The sequence below is a fragment of the Nannobrachium achirus genome (genome assembly GCF_963921795.1).
Source record: "Nannobrachium achirus genome assembly, chromosome: 3".
Taxonomy (NCBI): Eukaryota; Metazoa; Chordata; class Actinopteri; order Myctophiformes; family Myctophidae; genus Nannobrachium; species Nannobrachium achirus.
Window position 1 is genome coordinate 18,570,771 of NC_137812.1, and position 20,494 is coordinate 18,591,264.

Consider the following 20,494-nt stretch of genomic DNA (forward strand, 5'->3'; position numbering starts at 1 on the left):
GTGCAGGTATGTCTCCTTAATCCTGAAGTACCAGATTTGTGGCTGTTGTAGACTAACACTTTTCCGCATCTTTTGCAGCTCGCAAACTCCAGTTCGTTTCCATTTGTGTCTGTAACAATTAAGAAACTTGCCCATATGTCAGACTTTCCTGTCTTTTCTTTTACTTTATAATCTCCTGCATTAATCTTCCTCTCAACTTCGTTTGTTGTCGCCTTGCTCTGCTCAGCTTGTTGTTCCTCCATTTTTCAACTTGTGTGTGGCTGCTGCTGTGTGTGGTGACGCTGTTCCGCCTCCACTGACTGTTCATTTATGCTTTGGTTTGGTTTATATCCGGTTTATTGCGGGAGGTCGCGGGATTTAGCGGCGCCCGCCGAGTTTATTTTGACCGCAGGTCCCCGCCCGCGGGGATTAAAATATTGCCCGCGCCGCAATACATGGCGACGGGTCCTGCAGGTCCCGCGGGAGTGCGCTCCCGCTGCAGGCCTCTACCCCGCACCATGTGCTATAGGGACCCACTGTGGGCGTTATATCACATCTCATGGCATCGACCTGACCTGGTTCCACCACATTGTGCCATGCAGCATCCAGGGTAAAGGAGTGACCTCTCTGAGCGTTGAGCTGGGAAGGACCGCGACTCCTGCTGAGGGCGTCCCCTACCTGCCGGATGCCTTCGGAGAACAATTTCACTGTGAGATACTGGAGCACCACACTGGACAATACATGTGTACTGATGTAATGCAAGGCTGAGGTTGCAGAGACCTTGTTATTGTTATTTGTTTTAAGTTTAAATATCCAATGTCCTCCTTTGCTTTACATTGCAGACCACCACTGGGGACATGTCAGCGACACACAACTTGACGACGCGTGTGACACATTGAGCCAATATCAGCGGCAATGACCATGTACCAGACACGAGTCTATGGCAATATGACTATACTGTCTAATGTTTCCAAAAATCTTGAGCACAAAAATAATGACGCACGTTGTAAACGTAGACTCTTTACTGAAATAAAGGCAAAAAAAGTGGTACAGTTTACATGTGTCTCATGGACGTGTGTGTTCGTGGTAAAAGAATTATGTGCTCTCTCTCTCTCTCTCTCTCTTAGCTTCACTGTTCTGACCAAACTTAACAGAGAAAAGAACATATACCAAACACATCAATAAAAGAGCACCAATCACAAGCATTCACTTAAAGATAGGCCAATCCACACAAAACAATTATTACAATACACTGCTGCACATAATCATTGAAAAATTACACACTGCTGCATAATATTGGATTCAATTAACTTCAGAGAAAACTCAGGTCAAGGTGACTAAGATCAAGGGCAAATAAGGTCATCATGACATTATCTCATTAAGGCTCTTACAATGACATAGGCCTATACCATATTTGGAGGTACGCTCTCAATGTTTGGTTAAGACTCCATGTTTGGTTAGTACCTGTGTACCTCAAAACGGCCACCATGTCCATTGCTCTTCAGGGCTCCTCCAGGGTTCTGGGGGCTTGGCGTGACCCTGCAACGACAAAATGGTCGCTTTGATCAGAGTCCTAACGCCACTTCCGGGTTATTTCCTTAACGTGAGAGTGGATGGGGGTTAATGCATAGAAGTGTGGAAGTGTCGAAGGCACGCTGCCAGTCGAAGTGACTACTGTCCAATCACAACTAGATAATCTATACCCCACGAGAGTGTGTTGCTGGGACAGATAAAGGGCGATAAAGTGATTTTCTACTTATTTGTGGCGCTGAAAAAAGCCATTTTAGTATGAACATTTGGGGAATATTATGTGGGTTGTGACTCGTCGTCCTAACGCGACTTCTGTCTTGTATTGTCTGGACGCACCCTTGGCCTGTATTCAACCCCAGTGCACGTGACCCCACAACGGCACAATGCCGATTCGGTCATCATCTTCAAGCCACTTCTGGGTTATTCCTTTAACATGGGTTAGGATGGGGGTTAATGCTTCTGTCTCGTTCAGTGTGGACGCGCCCCTACAGCTCGTATTGTGTGGACACGCCCATGTAGGAAATACACTCCCATCAGCCGCTCAAGTGTCAAAGTTTAAAGGTATGTCAGGAATTACATCTGCACAGCAGAGTTCCACTCTTTACAAATCATACAGCAGAAACTTGTGAGGCTGACAGAGGGAAGGATAGAAACAGAAGGCTGTTCTGTGTATTGGTGTGTGTGAGTAAAACATTTTATTTACATGTTCTTGTGCTTTTGAGTGGAGCAGAGCTATAAGTCTCTTTCACTGCAGTATACAGCATGTTTATAACGTTTGAGAGGTTATTCTGTCGTGCAATGGTATGAACAGGTGATCTGCACAGTATTAGCAAAGAAGACTAATACCAAAAGTTTGCAAACATTGTAACACAGAGATGTAAATATTAACGTAATCACAGAAGAAACACAAATGCACCATAAAGAGATTACAAATGAACTATAGTCAGTTGGGAGATAAATCAGAACTAGCCCAAAGAACAGGTGTTGCCAATTATTTTAGGGCAAAAACTGTAGGAGCAGTGTCCAAAAATGTGTTTTAAAAATCGGCCTGAAGGTGGCGCTAGAATAGGGCCATGTGAGAAATGAGGGGTGGGGTCTCCGCGTTGCCTTGGCGGACGAATAGGTACCGGCCCCGGCTCTCCCGGACGCTCCTAGCCCGAGTTACGGCATTTTATGTGCGCTGCAGTGGCAGGGGGTCCTCCACTGGGGGCGCCACCACTTTTGCATCCGTTCTGGAGCACCAGGAGTCGGTGGTCCCCGGGAATTCCCCGTGAGCAGCCCCGTTGGGGTGGTCATTTGGTCATTTTTGCACATTTGGTCATTTTTTACATGTGGGGGTCCCCCAGGGACCTGGGGGTCCCTGGGGCTCCGGGGGTCCTTGGAGGTTGTAGTTTGGCAGGCAAGGAGTGTGTGTGTAAAATGTGGCATGGATCGGGTCAACGGGTGCGGAGATATAAGCAGGGAAAAAGTGTAACGTGTGACGTGTGAGCACATTTGGTCATTTTTTACATCTGGGGGTCCCCCAGGGACCTGGGGGTCCCTGGGGCTCTGGGGGTCCTTGGAGTTTGTAGTTTGGCAGTCAAGGAGTGTGTGTGCAAAATTTGGCATGGATGGGGGCAACGGTTGTGGAGATATGAGCAGGGCAAAAGTGTGACGGACTCACTGACTGACTGACTGACGCACAGACAGCCCGTGGAGGTTTTGGTAGTAAATGCGACCTACGGTCGCAACCAGGCCTTGTCAAGCTATATGTTTATAGACAGGATCTTGTGTAGTTCTCATCTATTTCCATAAGGTTTGCAATTTTGTTAAATTGAACAATGCTTTATTTTTGTGGGAGAGAAGGCTGATGGCAGTTTTCCCCCCATGTGTATAGGCACTGCTGACATGAGAACAAACCTACTGAAGAATCCCAATGGAGAAGGTAAGAAAAAAAAAAAATCTCTACATCGTTACCAGATGTACTAACTTTATAACAACGTACGCCTTCTCGATTAGTGTGGCAAGATAAATAGTATATAAGTATAACAGTAAATAATAACTAGAAATACTGTTCCTTCGAAACAGTGTGGGCTCGCTTCCAACCCAACAAATAGGATACTTTAAGGTACTGTAAGGTACAGTACCTTACAGTATTGTACTGTACCTTACTATACTGTACTGCACCTTACTGTACTGTACTGTACTGTACTGTACTGTACTGTAACTTACTGTACTTTACTGTACTCTACTGTACTGTACTTTACTGTATTCTACTGTAACTTACTGTACTTTACTGTACTCTACTGTACCTTACTGTACTCTACTGTACCTTACTGTACTGTACTGTACCTTACTGTACTATACTATACTGTACTCTACTGTACCGTACTGTACCTTACTGTACTGTACTCTAGTGTACCTTACTATACTGTACTTTACTGTACTCTACTGTACTTTACTGTACTCCACTGTACCTTACTGTACTTTATTCTACTTTACTGTACTTTATTGTACTTTACTGTACTCTACTGTACCTTACTGTACTGTATTGTACTTTACTGTACCTTACTGTACTGTACTCTAATGTACCTTTCTGTACTGTACCTTTCTGTACCTTACTGTACTTTACTGTACTCTACTGAACCTTACTGTACTTTTACTGTACTCTACTGAACCTTACTGTACTGTACATATTCTATGTGTTCTAGATCTACATTTTTGATTCTGTGTTTGGGAACCAGCAACTGTCAAATGGACTCCAACTGTAGTGGAGTATATTGAGTGCATATACTGTATGTAGGCTAACAATCCCAGATCACATCTGTCCTCCACTATGTCTATAACCAAGGCGTTCTTCTATGTGGCCACTCCAGACTGAGGAGTGGAGCATGGCTTTTATTGTGTTTGTGGATCTGACTTGGAAATGCATTGGTTTTGATATCTCCCTGACAACCAACAACAACCACTAATATGGCTGACTGTCCCTGCGGGCTCTAGGATATATGGCTATGGGATTTACATCCCATCGCCCGGACTTGATTCTTGATCACAGCTGTGTAATCAGTAGAGTGGAGAGGGACATTTATTTATAGTTTTAACTATAACTATAGTTTTATACATCACACAGCTTAGACATTTGGATCAAATCAGAGAGCAGACCTGTGTGAACGCAATGATATAGATAGCATATCTGAAGTGTGAACACTGCAGCCACAGCGCCTTAACATAAACATGGGTCTATTATCCTTCTCTCCACTCCCAAACCCATTGGAAATGCATTGGGTGCTTAAAGTTAAACATTTTTATTTTTTTATATTTATACTACAAAACATTTCAAAACCAAAAGTACAAGCACACGTGTCCTCAGTAAGCTGAACACATAAAAATTTGAATGGTGTTGAAAGGTGTAAGCGTTTAAGAGATGAAGCGCGCCAAAGTTTTGAGGAGATACTGACTAGTATATAAATATATAAATAAATAAATAATGAAGATAACATACGTGTGCTCGCCTTCCAGGCGAGCCCACAATAATATTAACAATAATAATATAAAAGTAAAATGTATATAAACCATACACCTATAGAAGATATGTGGTAAATATGTACTTGTGGTGTTTTGAGAATAGTTGTTTTTAATACCGCTAACATAAGATGGTGCACTGGCCTCCCAGAGCAGATGGAGTCCTGGGAGCTTACAAAGAACGATGGCAGCCAATGGCGGGTGGAGGAGTTGCCTGGAGACTGTGGTTATAACTTCTGTGGAGCTGGAGTCACCAAATACTTTGTCACTTCTTTTCAGTGAGTGTGTACTGTTATTATACTGTGTGTGTGTGTGTGTGTGTGTGTGTGTGTGTGTGTGTGTGTGTGTGTGTGTGTGTGTGTGTGTGTGTGTGTGTGTGTGTGTGTGTGTGTGTGTGCGTGCGTGCATGCGTGCGTGTGTTACCAAATATTTAACCCCCACACCCCCCCCCCTCTGTCTTTCTGTCCTAGACTGTGTCTGAAGAGACAGGTGATTGATCTGCAAGCCGAGGGCTACTCTCCTGGCTCGCTGGATGCCCAGCCTCCAGTAACAGTGGAAGACTGGTGAGTTGAGAGAGAGAGAGAGAGAGAGAGAGAGAGAGAGAGAGAGAGAGAGAGAGAGAGAGAGAGATCCAGTCTAGAGCGGATATAACTTCACGTCACCAGGAGTCATCACCATGCCAGTATTTTCATTGATATTGATTTTTTTGACACAGACATACAAAATAAGTGATCAATAATTGTACCAGCAATACGTAATGAACGTATTACGTATTACAGGTGCAGAGGCGAGAGGGTGTGTGTCATATAGTTATTACAGAGATTGATGGCTTTTCAGAAGACTGTGTGACTTGAGGTTAGGATCGAGATCAAGTTCTACCAGTTCTACCTTACCGAAACCAAAACATAGTTTTTTTTGTTTGTTTGTTTGTTTGCTAAGGTAGCATTGCTAGTTCCATTATGGTGACATCTTGCGACATCTTCCATCATGATGAGAAAGTCTTTGACCTTGCATAGTTGTGATGTAAGGTAGCATGAGAAAAGGGCCATTTGGAAAAAGAAAACAATCCAAAAAGAAAGGTAAGAGAGTCAAAAACATCATGTGGCCTACCTGTACGTACAGTACATTTAGTGATTAGAAAATGATAAAGGGCATGACAGGATTTAAAGGAATGCAGTTTCACAACTATAGTTTAATGCAAGGGCTCCTAACTTTAATGAGAGGTGAGCAATACGTCTAAGCTGGAGGTCTGATGGTGATAGTAGACCCCAGGCTGTGGATCAAGGGTATTCACAGATCATGATTGTGGAGTGATATTCAAGTGACCATATATAACAGTATATATACCGGTAAGACGCCTAAGGGAGAAAAGCGACCTCGCCCATCTGTCTTGGCCATATGGATTATGTCGTCTGACATCATACATACAATCCCTTTTATGCCCATATCCCTTTTATGCCCATATGGAGATCCCTGCTCTGAGTATCTGACGTCACTGTGATGTCACAGTGATGTGTCAGCCTTTAATGCCCATATACTGTATGGAGATAACTGCTCTGAGGATCTGACATCACTGTGACGTCACCTGTGATGTCACAGTGGTGTGTCAGTGGAACCACAGTGTCAGGCGTTACAGACAGACAGAGATACGGTCAAACTGTGACAGTTCACATACTAAACTAACAAATATATGTCGTATATTTTGGGTCATATTCATAAAGTACAAGTCATGAAAGCAGAGGTTCAGGGGCCAGACGGGAAGGCACCGGGATTTGAGTGAACCAAAGTAATCTGGTACATTCCACAGATCGCAAACAACAGCTGTGTGATTTGTGGCCCTTTCCCAGTAGCTGAATTAACATGCTTAAAGATAGCAGGGCCACTCAAGCCTGCCCCATGCTGAGATAGCGGGGATAGTAATCAGGGGACCATTTGGTTACAATGCCCTGGGGGAGCGCAGACCCAGCGGTGCCAACTTTCTCACAGCATCTGGCGCTGTGGGAGAGTTGGTAACTGGAATATATGTTCTATAATTGCCAGAATTTGCAGTTAACAGGCCATTAACGAGAAATGTGGCAAGCAGGAACATATATGCATGATTGATCAGTATAGGATGTGAAGACTTCTCAGGGAATCCTCCGTTTTCCTCCCTGCTCAGAAAGAGACGTTTTAATTATTGATCTTTTGGGTAAAAGTAACTTCTGGTTAACCATTTTGAACAGGAGTTGGCTGTATGAGTATGATTGGTTGAGTTATGAGTGAAATATTGATTGTAAAATGATTTACCATGTTGTAAGTTTGAGTTTGAGGCAATACTGTATAAGTTGTATTAATTATGTGCCGGCTCCAGCCCCCTCCCCTCTGGTGCTGCACCATATTGACTGGTCAACAGGCCAGGTGGGACGGCCCGCCTTTATTCAACAAGGCTTTGATGTGTTGAATACTTAAGTGGCTGCAGAAACTGAGTTCGGGGTTCAAACCTGTTCCTGAGCCAAGCAGGTTGGTTCCAAATCCCCGAAGCAAAAGGCGACGCTATGCTCATATTCTGCATATTCCTGTGAAGAAAATAAAGTTTGTTGACTGCCTACAACTAGCTACTTCCTGACTAATCTTTTCCCTGCACAACTGAAGAACCTTGGACAGAATTAACGACATATATTTTTTCAAAGAGCCTTACTTCTGTCCTAATAGTTCTGCCCTCCTTTGTTTTTGTAGCAAATCATGTTAGCAAACGATAACATTGCTTTCCTGTCTCTAAAAACACTCAAAAAAGAAAGGAAAAAGCTGCCCACTTTCCCTATTTGTATATTCCGGACCAGCCAAAATGTAGACATAACACCTTGGGAAGCTAATTCATTGTTAACTCCTCCGGCAGGTACTGTGGGAGGACAGACTGCGGCTGTACATATGAGATAACTGTCTGTCTGTTGGATGAGAACAAGAGAGTGCTGCAGAAGTTTCAGCCAGGCACCGTGACGCTGAACCCTGCCCGTGACCGCTCATGGAAGCAGGTAAACAGCCAGTGATAGAGGGGCAGATCTAAGCACACACATACAAATATATAGAAGCTATTCAGCAAAGCTTGTGAAATGGGTTACCTTGATTGCATTCTGACATGTTCTTTCTCTGGCCTCTATATAGGTGAGACACACGTTCAGAAGGTATGGCCGTGGGCTACGATTCATCTCCTTTGAGCACGGAGGAAAGGACACCAAGACCTGGAGTGGGTGGTATGGGGTGCGAGTAACCGGAAGCTCTGTTACTATCGAGGCCTGAAAATAGCATGAGACATAGGGAAGTAACAGGGCATCTCCCCGATTCTTGCCTCCTTACACTGGCTCCCTGTTCATTACAGGATTACGTTTACGATTGTAATGTTTGTTTTTAATTCTTTATATGGGTTGGCACCATTATATCGGAGCTTCTACCCCTCTACAAGGGCCTTGAGGTCTAAATGAGTTTAAGTACAATAATATTTTGTATTTGCATTCCTAAGACAATAATTTGATTACAATAAATGTACCCCAGGTATGAATCGGCCCTTAGAGTTTCTCAAACTCTGCCTGTGTTTAAATCACGTTTGAAAAATCACTTGCACTCCTTGGCATTTGAAAATTCAGACTGAGAGTTGTTGTTTCCTATAGGCAATGTGTCTATATGTTGTCTTGTTTGTTTTTCTCTTGGTATTTTAGTATATTTTTGTTACTCAGAGTGAAGCACTTTGGTTCAACACTGTTGTTTTAATTTTAAATGTGCTCTATAAATAATGTGGATTGGACTGGATTGAAGTATATACCGGTATGTTGTGTTTTTGTATGGTGAGGGAGCAGAGGAGTGTCAGCTGTAGAACAAAAAGAGGAGTTTAGTTGCAGTGTGTATAGGAGGATGAAGCTGTAGAAAGAATAGAATGATGGAAAAGGTATAGAATATGTGGTTTAATATATATTATATATTTTTTCACGGCTATGAAATGGTAGATGAGATTTTAATTAAATAGATATTATACTGTATAGCCTACTGCCACATTGGTGTAGAAATTAACTTCCTTTTGGAAACAATTGCATACATTAAATGATGATGTCATTTAAATATAGTACAAGAACAGTATAAATAATTATCAGTGAAATATAACCCTGTATTTAACAAAATGATGAATTGGCAAATTACCAATATTTGTACAAAGTTATAAGTGGACTTAACTGATTGAAGTAGGGATCACATGAAATCAACCATTTTCATGTTATGAGAAACTTTCTTTCATTCATTTGCTGTGCAGCCATTTCTGTATGGTCGTGTTGGGGCTCGTCGTAAATCACTCTCATGTCCTGCATAGTACCTTTTTTTCAGAAATCTAATCTAATATCTACGTCGAGTGTCATTCACAAACACTTATGAAGAATCATGGCTGCATGGAGTTTCTTGACAGAAGTACTTCAAGTAATGGTGGACCAGAAAAGCAATTAACAAAAAGTGTGTTTTTTTGTTTTTTGTGAAAGTGAAATACAGTACAATACCTGTATATTCTCTCCATAGCATAAACAATCAATATATCACACATTTCTTAAGTCTTTCATCAATTTATTAAGAGGTAAAAAGAACACAATTTATTGAGAGAATAGTTTGAAATTGTTGACAATTGTTAACAATTACAATTACGATACAAGATGTTTGGGCCTGCAGCTCTAACTAACTAATATATAGATATAAAACATTAACTTTTATTCCTTGACAGATACCCTATCTCAGTTAAGCTTTGTCGATTGGAAAATCCATTATTTGGACAAAGTACCTTTCATCTTTATGCTCTCATCTACGTTGATATTTTTCCCTCAGTTTTTCCTGCTCTTTACGTTTCTTCTCTGCATTGTGTAAACAAATTCTGTGTTTCTTATCTGCTATTGCTCTCTCTGCTTCTCTGAACATCTCAAAGGTGTAGTGGCTTCCTCTATTCATCCATGCCATGCGGTTGATTTTCTCCAGCAGCTCAGTGACCTGAGCGTCATTCGTGGTTTTGTTATTGAAAACATGATAGCGCCCTTTGCATTTTTTGATAAATTTGTTTAGCGCTGGATCATTCAGAAAGCCTTCAACTGTTTGATCTGCATCTTCAAGCTGGTCACCATGAGTGAGCAGAATCATGGCGTATTTATTTGACATTTCACCAAATACTTCCTGAATCATGTTCACAGTTTTCTGCTCCTCTTCTGTGAATCTATTCATTTCAATCACAATCAGGAACACATGGGGCCCTGGAGCAACTAAACCAATACTCTGTTTGATCTCTGTAATGGTTTTATCCTCACTAAATGCGGTGTCACACAAGCCTGGCGTGTCGACAACAGTGACCTTTCTACCGGCCATTACACCTGTGAATGTCTTACAGCTCTTTGTCACTGATGCTGCAGATAACTTGGCATCAAAAGCTTTAAAACCCAAGATGGTGTTTCCAGTGGCACTTTTTCCAGCTCCAGTCTTCCCAACCAGCACGATCCGAATGTGTTCATTTTCTGGTGGAACAACATGACATGGTTATTGATGAACAACATTTGAGTTTGTGCCCAAAAACACGTTTTCTTTAACGATTCCCACAACTTGCTTCAGGGAACCACCATTGTAATCACAGCTATGCTTGCTTGTCTTGATATAGAAAGGATAACTGATAACACTAATGACAGCTATGCTTGCTTGTCTTGATATAGAAAGGATAACTGATAACACTAATGACAGCTATGCTTGCTTGTCTTGATATAGAAAGGATAATTGATAACGCTATAATGACACCTATGCTTGCTTGTCTTGATATAGAAAGGATAATTGATAACGCTATAATGACAGTGTCTTTTGGCAAGATACAGTACATACCTTCGCCTCCCTTCTGGATTCTTGCATACGTGTCTGATTTCTTAAAGACAAAAAAGATATCATTATATTTGTAGATCTGCATATGAAGTGAAAAGAAAATGACATAATGAAGATCTGAGATTTCTGCCAACAGCAATGATTATATTCTGACCTGGGATGGGCACTGGATGGACCTCAGACTGTGTTTGTTATGAAGCCCAGTGGACTGACAGCCAGAGCACAGGTCATAGTCAGGACACACTGTACACTTATACCTGTTCCCCAAAATACTTCCCCCACAGCCATCACAAGTCAAACCAGGGTGCAGCATCCAAGGATCTGGCATACAAAAAGAGACAAAAAATAAATAATAAATAAGAGAAATGTGTGGTTGCCCTGTTAGGGCAACCACACTAATAGAATCCCTTATGCCCATCAATATTAAGCCCATTAATGCCCATACAAAATAATCCCTTTTATACCATCAATATTAAGCCCATATTGTGCGATGGCGTCTTACTGGTAATTATATAATGATAATTATAGTTGGGGTCCTCTGGTAAGATACATACCTTCACCTCCCTTCTGGGTTCTTGCAGAAGTGTCTGCTTTCTAAAAGACAGACAGAGAGAGAGAGAGAGAGAGAGAGAGAGAGAAGGGATACCATTATATTTGTAAATCTGCGTATGAGGATTGAGGATGCTATATGAACATGATCTACATCTGCTTAACTTATCTCTCTGAATTCCTCTGCCTGATAAGTGCAGTAGGTGTCTATTTTACAGCAACAATAACACGATCCCCTGCCTGTATGATGATCTATATGTGACCCAGAGACACCTTTATTCATTTATATTATCTTGTTTTTTCTTTAGTTTTTTTTAAATTATATATTGGTTAGTTATTTCCAATCAGCTTACTCTATTATCTATGTTTTGCTACTTTTGTGTGACACTAGTAGAGCTATGACGATGTAGGGCATTAATTCTCAGGAAGGGAGAGAAACACAAAATACAGAGATATGAAGTTTCTGCCAACAGTAATACTACAGTATATTCTGACCTGGGATGGGCACTGGATGGACCTCAGACTGTGTTTGTTATGAAGCCCAGTGGACTGACAGGCAGAGCACAGGTCATAGTCAGGACACACTGTACACTTATACCTGGTCCCCAAAATACCTCCCCCACAGCCGTCACAAAACACACCAGGGTGCAGCATCCAAGGATCTGTCATATAAAACAAGATTCATGTGTCAATATAAATTTAGTATAGAGAAAAGTGCTCCTCAGAGCACAGCACACAGCTAATTTCAATTCAAACACTGGCCCAAAGCTCATAACATTTGGTAGTTGGTACACATGATCTCTGCAATCATGTAATAAAATGAGTCATGTACAGCTTTTTCTTATTCCATACCGTCTTCCAGCCTGAGGGACTGGAACTCCCCAGTGAAAAAGTCGACATCCCAGGGACCCTGTGTGGAGAGAGGGTTCAGCTTAGTCCCCATAAAATAACCTTACGAAAGACCTAAAAACCACTGGCAGCCAGCCAATACATGTTGGCGCGCCACACCACCTCTACCGAACCTAGATCTTCCTTGAATAAATATTGTTTTAAATACATTATATATTTTAAATTAGCAAAACAGCAAGGTACATATTATATAGGCTAGTTAAAAATGTATAATCTGCCACAATCTGCCGTTGTCTAAAAGTACTTCTCTGGGTGCACAGATCTTTACCATTAACTCGCCATGTAAAATTTGACATGGCTCCTTGAGCTCAGTTATGCTGAGCCCAGCGCAGAGATGCAGCAACTCTCACACACTAACATTACAAAATGTTAGCAAGTGGTCTCAGTAGGCTATATTACCTGCTTCAATGTTGACGTATATTACCTGCTTCAATGTTGACGCACGCACGCACGCACGCACGCACGCACGCACGCACGCACACACACACACACACACACACACACACACACTAATGAATAATGAACAGCAATGATTATATTCTGACCTGGGATGGGCACTGGATGGACCTCAGTCTGTGTTTGTTATGAAGCCCAGTGGACTGACAGGCAGAGCACAGGTCATAGTCAGGACACACTGTACACTTATACCTGGTCCCCAAAATACTTCCCCCACAGCCGTCACAAACCACACCAGGGTGCCGCATCCAAGAATCTGGAATACAAAACAATAGCAATTTGTTGTTTTTATCAATTTATTTAGTGTAGATTATTTTTATAAAACATTAGTAATATATTTAGTGTAGACATACATTTTCGAAAACATATCTAATTAGTTGCAATAATACACGTTTAAGAGGGTTACACACTAGCCGCGGTCACCGCCTCCTAGCAATTCATTTTCAATGGGAGGCGGGCAGCTTTTTCAGCCGCGCAGCGGAGTTTTGGGGCGGCGAGGAGAGCGGGCGCGGCCCCGTGAAATCCCCCGCGAGCGTGCTCGTTTGTGCATGCGTACGCGGGCGGTGAGAGATGGATTGTGTTCATCTTTGTGAAATACCGCACGGCGTTTAATCACTGAACGAGTGTGTTTGTGTCTCACCGCGGTGCGGCCACCGCTGATCCTAGCGGCAGCCCCGACGGCAACCGCCTGTAGTGTGTAGGGCACCTTAAGTGGTCATCATAGCCGATTTGTACTTAAATATTCATAATTCGTATTGAACAGAAAATTATTCTCTCACACTCCCATTACAAATTACAACTTCCTTGTGATATCTGTAAATGTGTTTTTGCTCTTGTATGTATATTATTCATTGTGGATCCCGGGAAGAATAGCTGTTCCCAGGTGTATTGGGGATAATTCACAGCTTATGGGGATCCAAAATAAACTCAAACCTGACCTTTTCACCACAAGGCCAATATATAGATCTTTCAGCAGCAATAAATAAACAAACACACACATAAATCACTGATTCACTCACTCATTGAATAATATAATAACATATCAGCGTTGGTATTGCAATTAATCGGATATCGCCAAAAGGTTTAATATTGTGCATCCCTATAGTTAGATTTCATTAGGGATTGTTTTCTGTTTCAGATTACATACCTCCAACTTCCCTCTGGATTCTGGAATTCATGTCTGTTTTACAGTAATATTTTTACTGTGCTTCCTTAGAGGGAGATGGATGAGAAGAGAGAAGGATGTGTTATTGTAACAATCCTACTGGACGTCTGGAATTGGAGTAAAACTATTGTTAAACATCTGCATTACTTCATTTACAAGAATTCCACAAATTAAAGAACGTAGAACATGTGTTATTTTTGCACCAGCAAATAACAATATGTGTTGTTATCGTTTGGGCCTGAGAGGCTAAATGTCATCAAATGTTGGTATGGTCCAAGTGCTGAATAAATAATGGACCTGAAATGGAATGAAAGAGATTGAAAACCACTGTTCTAAGCACCTGACAGCTTCACTGGGTGCATGAGCTTAACATGCACAGAGGATCACAATACATCCTCTGGTTCCCCTGCCCACCAAACAAGATCCCGACTAATAGGAGTGAGTCAATGATGCAATACCATATCTGCTTCACAACCATGAACCTGAAATCTGAGGTGAGTGAGGTACATCATGACGCCATCCAGACAGAGACAGCCCTTTATTAACTTATATGACCTTTATTTAAGTGAGACTAGTAGAATTTATTGCAAGAAAGATCTGAAAGACAACTTGGTCCCATCCTCTTTTACAGTACACTTTAAGACATAATAAGACATAATAAGACAGAATAAAGCCATAATAAGAAATAATGTGTTGGTAATTAGAGCTAATATATTTTATTAGACAGAAACAAAGACAGAATAGTAGAAAGAGCGAATACATTCTCTGGCACCGTCACCTGCCGCGGAACTGCAGCAGCAGACACTGCCGCACGACCGCTAGTTCGACCAGCAGTCGCACTGCATCACCGGCGATAGGACCAGCAGTCCCGCCAGTAGGACCGGCGGCCGCCGCACGGACCGGCAGGTCCCGTAGCGGTAAACTGCCCGTCCGTGCGGTGGTGGCTGCCGCGGCAGTTACCAGCGATGCCGGTGCCAGATAATGTATTCGCTTTCTGCTATTCTGTCTCAGCCACCACCGCACGGACGGGCAGTTTAACGCTACGGGACCTGTCGGTCCGTGCGGCGGCCGCCAGTCCTACTGGCGGGACTGCTGGTCCTATCGCCGGCGATGCAGTGTGACTGCTGGTCGAACTAGCGGTCGTGCGGCAGTGTCTGCCACTGCAGTTCCGCGGCAGGTGACGGTGCCAGAGAATGTATTCGCTCTTTCTACTATTCTGTCTTTGTTTCTGTCTAATAAAATATATTAGCTCTAATTACCAACACATTATTTCTTATTATGGCTTTATTCTGTCTTATTATGTCTTATTATGTCTTAAAGTGCACTGTAAAAGAGGATGGGACCGACAACTTTACATGTAGTAATAAAATAAGAATTATTATGTTGCATTCACACTGAGAGAAGCCACGCTAATGGTTGGCTTGGTAATTCAATGTAATCTCTATGCAAACAAGCTTTAAAAAATTCCAAGCTTTTTTTCCAGCTTGGAAATTTTAAAAGCTGGTTTGCATAGACATTACATTGAATTGCCAAGCCAACCATTAGCTTGGCTTTTCTGTATGTGAATGAGACATTACAGGCTCAACTTTTTTGACCGATTAAAGAGGTTAAGTCACATATTGTCTACACATACTGAATACGTGCCTGTCAGACAAGTCGTTCCAGTGTCTTACCTGTTTCAATACTGAAATCCTGATGTAGGTCTGAGGCAGAGGAAGACAGGCTATGAAGCTTCATCAACAAGGATCAGCACACTGACACGTCTCTGGCGACTGAGTTATTTCATAGCAAATGTATTACTACACCATAACAATGGAGAATGTAAATGTGTTTCTTACAGGTAACCTTTTACACTCACACTAAAGTTAAAGTGCAGATTTTACTGAAGACACACCCACGCGCGCGCACACACACACACACACACACACACGCACACACACACACACACACACACACACACACACACACACACACACACACACACACACACACGCTGCCTCACCCTCAGATTAAAATCAGCACTGACCACATATCTATCATACCAGTGCAGATGTACTGCCAAACTTGTAACTTTTAAATCAGGTCACGTGGATTTTTTTGGTAGCAGAACTAGTATTGTTCATTGTGTAAATAAAGGATACAATTATGACAGTAAGGTAAGACCCTGAATAGAACATCTTTGACCAGGACTTTAGCCAGGATTTCATACTGATGTCATGAGTCCTAAAGGTTTTGTTCAGAGAGACATTCTACTTGATAGGTTGCCATTCATGGCTGCAGGAGCCCCATCTGCCCTAACCATTTACTCACAGCTGGGTCAGTGGTTGGTTGAAAGGTGCATCAGTATGTCCACACACCTACTGCTGCTCTGGCTGCTTAGCCAGACTGCAACCTACCCATTTACCATGTGTGGCCATGAGGGGGCACTGCAGGAGTGGTGGTGAAGAGGCTGTGTATTTCTGCATGTCAGAGCTGCAGCAGGCCTCACTGCCTCAGAGACAAGGCACACAAACCCAACACTGTGTGGACAGCATGTTGTTGCTCCTTTCAGCCACGGACACAGCTGTGAGCGAATAGTTAGGGCAGATGGGGCTCCTGCAGCCATGAATGGCAACCTACGTGTATCTCTGAACAAAAGCCATTGGTTTTGGTTGGGACTCAGTATGTGTGATTATCCTATGTGTGAACTGTGAAGTCCTGGTCATAGATGTTCTATTCATAGCCTACCTCACTGACACATTGTCTCGTTTATTTACACAATGAACAATATTAGTGCTGCTACCAAAAGTGGCAGTGACAAGAGGACATCAATATGTTGTTCTTGGCTGTACATCTGCACAGGTATGATAGATATGTGATCAGTCCTGATTCTACGAGTGAAGCAGCCTGTGTGTGTGTGTGTGTGCATGTGTGCGTGTGTGTGTGTGTGTGTGTGTGTGTGTGTGTGTGTGTGTGTGTGTGTGTGTGTGTGTGTGTGTGTGTGTGTGTGTGTGTTGCATGCGTGCGTGCGTCATGCGTGCGTGCGTGCGTGCATGCGTGCGTGTGTGTTATTCATATGCTATATAGTATGATTACACAAAGACACATCAACCAAATCCTGAGAACAGTCTCAACCAGAAAGCTCTGTGGAGCACATATCTCCGCCAGGCCTGGTCGTCTACACAGGGAATGGGTATTCCAATGGGAGATCAGGGATCTCCATATATGTGCATAAAAGGGCCAAGGACTGACACAGATCTCCATATATGGCCATTCATTTATTAGTTAATACATTTTTTGTGACTCGCGTCACGGGCAACCACACTTGCAATTTCTCAGAATTTCATCTTCAGCTATGTTATCTTTGTTAAAACAAGTACGAAGATTTGAAATATGGCCCAAGTCACCAAAACTGTGGGAGGAGTAGGCGTGGCAACATTTATTTAAGTTTATCTGGAAAGAAAGATGGAAGAAAAAGTCAGTCAAGAACTAATGTCTGGTTGATTGCATTTGATTGATTGATTGATTGATTGATTGATTGATTGATTGATTGATTGAAGATTTTTAGAGGTTAGTACAGTTCACAGGTACAAGGTCAACTAAAGGGATAACAAAACACAAGGATGGCTTTGGCTTGTTTAAATTGGGCTCCACCACAACACGTTCAACCCAGATTCGGCTCAAACAAATGGTCAAATTCGTTCTCCTGCTATACCACTAAAATGTGGAACACCATACCGAAGGCCTTAAAGGAGTGCAAATCCCTAACTTCCTTTAAAACCGCTCTGAAAAGCCACTTACAGGCGGCATGTTACTCAAAACCTCTCCCTGACCTTTCTATTGTAAATACCATTTATTTTTGCATTGTGTATTTCACAACTGTTTAAATTTCCTTTTCGTTCTGCATATAGTACTGTGTTCTTCTATCTATCTGTCATTCAATGTTATATGAGTTAAAAAGGGATCTCATTATAAATAAGCCATGTGCTTACCTGAGCGTATCCTTTTAGTTGACCGTGTACCAGTGAACTGTACTGTCATGAAACTGTACCTTTTCCCTTGCAAACTTCAATTAATCAATCAAAACATTCCAGAGACACAGAGATCCAGTTCAAACCCCCTTTCTAGAAATCTTTGACACCATTGTTCTAATTTAACTTTTTTCTAATAAAATTTAACATGTGAGTATTTCCTCTGGACTTCTAATAACAGTCAACATATGGGTATGTCCTCCGGACTTCTCTGCAAGTAGGCACATGGAACACCGCCCGGCTGGTCACAAGAGCGGTAAGATTGGACCTGAGATCAGTGAAATACGTAGTCAGCCCTGCGATCTGGCCGGGGGAGAGGAACATGCGATTGACAAACTCTTTTTCATACATATTCCCGTATTCATACGTACATTCTGAAGTTAGGCAAGCAACTCTCAAGGGTATGCCCTTCAATTCATGGTCGTACATCACTAATAACCAACTTAGTGAGCCTAAATAAAGGGGCTTAGGCCTACCATTCTGCGGGCCACAATCGCCCGGGTTGGTAGGGTGACAGCCCAAACCGATGGTTTGGAGTTTGTACTCCTTATACTTGTCCAGCAGCACATGCAGCTTCCCCAGGTAGATATTGACGGCGTTGCTGGCGGCCTTTTGATCGACGGCCGAGCAGTCGCCGCACTCTGCATGCCTCATGTTGGCGATGTGCGCCAGCAGCAGCACATGGAAGGCCGCTCCGTTGACCCAGTGCTTCAGGTATTTGCTTTTCATATCTCCCCCCATCATGACGTGCCGCAGGGCGGTCAGCTGTTTGCTGAGCTCCTGGGCGGCCAGTCGTGCCTTTTGCTTCAGCAGCGGCGGGTTGTGGATGTGGATCTGGTGCTGCTTGATGTAGTCGTCCATGGTGACGAGGATGGCGTTGGACTTCTCATTGTTGAAGATGCGCTGGAGCATGGCAGGGACGTCGCTGGGCGGCGCAGCCTGGTTCTGGCCCAGCAGAACGTCCAGCAGCACGGAGATGACCATCGCCGCCAAGCCCACAGCGCTGGGTGCCTTGGTGATGGGTGCCAGGGCTTGACCCACGTCTTTGACGTACCCTGGGAGTAGGGGTGGGCGATATGGTGATAAATATCGTTGAGACGATTCAATGTCTCCACGATAAGCCTTTTCAGAGATATCGTACCAGTCCTGTTGAATTGTTAATACAGAGATTCATTGCAGAATTCATTTAAACCTGCATTTTGGTCTAAATCAGTAGTTCTCAAACTTGTAAAATGCGACACGTTGTAAGCTTGTAGATCTGCTATTTAAAAAAGTTACTTTAGGCACTTGAAGTACATTCTGATGCCAACGCTAATACTTTTACTCAATACATTTTGAATTCCAGGCTTTTACCTGTAACAAAGTATTTGTATGTTTCAGTATTGATACTTTTATTTAAGCAATGAATTTGAGTATGTTTTCCACCACTGTACATGAAGCTTACATTTTATTATGAATAGCACATTTAATCAATTGCATCTGTGTAGGCATCACTGTCACTATGTATGGCATGTAAAGAAATATTTGTAGCGACCGTCAGGTCGCAGTTACTATCAAAACCTCGACCAGCTGTCCGTCAGTCAGTCAGTCTGTCACACGTCACACGTCACACGTCACACGTCACACTTTTGCCCTGCTCATATCTCCGCAACCGTTGCCCCGATCCATGCCAGATTTTGCACACACACACCAGTATATCGTGATACAATGACAATCCTGTTGAATTGTTAATACAGAGATTCATTGCAGAATTCATTTAAACCTGCATTTTGGTCTAAATCAGTAGTTCTCAAACTTGTAAAATGTCATGGTCTCCTTTTAACTCTGACAGTCTACAAATGAAACAAAATGAACTGATAAGGGTCCATTTGGTTTCATTTGTATACTGTCAAAGGGTCAATTTAGACCTCCCAAAAGGAACCCAGAGAGTCCCTGGACCCCACTTTGAGGACCACTAGTCTAAATGTTCTGTTACTCCTTTTTATGTTAGTTTTTGTTACCTTGTAATAAACATAAAAACGAACAGGAAAAATAATCTTGATAGGATTGCGTATTGTGATATAGCTTTGACAAATATTGTGATGTGGTATTTTTTTCCATATCGTCCACCCCTACCTGGGAGTTGATGTGCCCCGTTGGCCTGGGCCAGGTTCTCAGTGAGGTGCTCCTGCAGAGCCACGTTTGAGTGGGCGAAGGAAAACTTCCACAAGGACTCGTCGATGCCCACGTCAATCACGTAGTTGTGATTCACGGCATGAGTGTAATACAAATTAAGGCGCTCCAAGCTTACTGTAACCGGAGTAGAGTCACTGCTCCCCATCTTGCTTTCTGCTGTAGTGACAGGCGATGTGGAGAAGAGGCAGCCTGTCTGTTTTTTTTTATATCGGCGGAGGGCACGTTTTATTCCAGTAAATTTCAATATTTGTTTTGTCCCCCTTTCCCGAGCAGTTCACTCGATCCTGTGTCATCAACAGTCCAACAGTCACATCCAGAGTTTATTTATTCATTTTATTACGCAGGAACTCATGTTCTTATT

General features: G+C 42.6%; 3 protein-coding genes across 6 annotated transcripts; 1 reads left to right on the forward strand and 2 right to left on the reverse strand.

Annotated features, from left to right (window-relative positions):
* Positions 1–3,396: 3,396 nt before the first annotated feature.
* LOC308282049 (F-box only protein 6-like) lies at positions 3,397–8,286 on the forward strand (the record flags this gene model as incomplete). The annotated part of the gene is made up of 5 exons (XM_080722397.1): positions 3,397–3,433; positions 5,162–5,288; positions 5,481–5,573; positions 7,886–8,021; positions 8,152–8,286. 5 exons carry the CDS (start codon positions 3,397–3,399, stop codon positions 8,284–8,286), a joined length of 528 nt encoding a protein of 175 aa, XP_080578523.1.
* A 1,295-nt stretch (positions 8,287–9,581) lies between these two features.
* Positions 9,582–15,726, reverse strand: LOC308281688 (uncharacterized protein). Its single transcript, XM_080721934.1, has 9 exons — positions 15,622–15,726; positions 13,931–13,994; positions 12,873–13,039; positions 12,271–12,328; positions 11,914–12,080; positions 11,424–11,463; positions 11,024–11,190; positions 10,873–10,912; positions 9,582–10,517 (listed from the first exon to the last, which is right to left on the reverse strand). Exons 2-9 carry the CDS (start codon positions 13,959–13,961, stop codon positions 9,817–9,819), a joined length of 1,371 nt encoding a protein of 456 aa, XP_080578060.1. The 5' UTR covers positions 13,962–13,994; positions 15,622–15,726; the 3' UTR covers positions 9,582–9,816.
* On the reverse strand, positions 15,546–20,365 carry LOC308281689 (uncharacterized protein). Of its 4 annotated transcripts, none has more exons than XM_080721938.1 (3): positions 20,074–20,365; positions 18,435–19,013; positions 15,546–15,720 (listed from the first exon to the last, which is right to left on the reverse strand). In XM_080721938.1, exons 1-3 carry the CDS (start codon positions 20,276–20,278, stop codon positions 15,695–15,697), a joined length of 810 nt encoding a protein of 269 aa, XP_080578064.1. In that variant the 5' UTR covers positions 20,279–20,365; the 3' UTR covers positions 15,546–15,694. The 4 variants fall into 4 exon arrangements, with proteins under 4 accessions (XP_080578064.1, XP_080578063.1, XP_080578061.1 ...); XM_080721937.1 differs by lacking the exon at positions 15,546–15,720 and adding an exon at positions 17,193–18,261 and having other exon boundaries at positions 20,074–20,364; XM_080721935.1 differs by lacking the exon at positions 15,546–15,720 and having other exon boundaries at positions 17,193–19,013; positions 20,074–20,361.
* Positions 20,366–20,494: the final 129 nt, after the last annotated feature.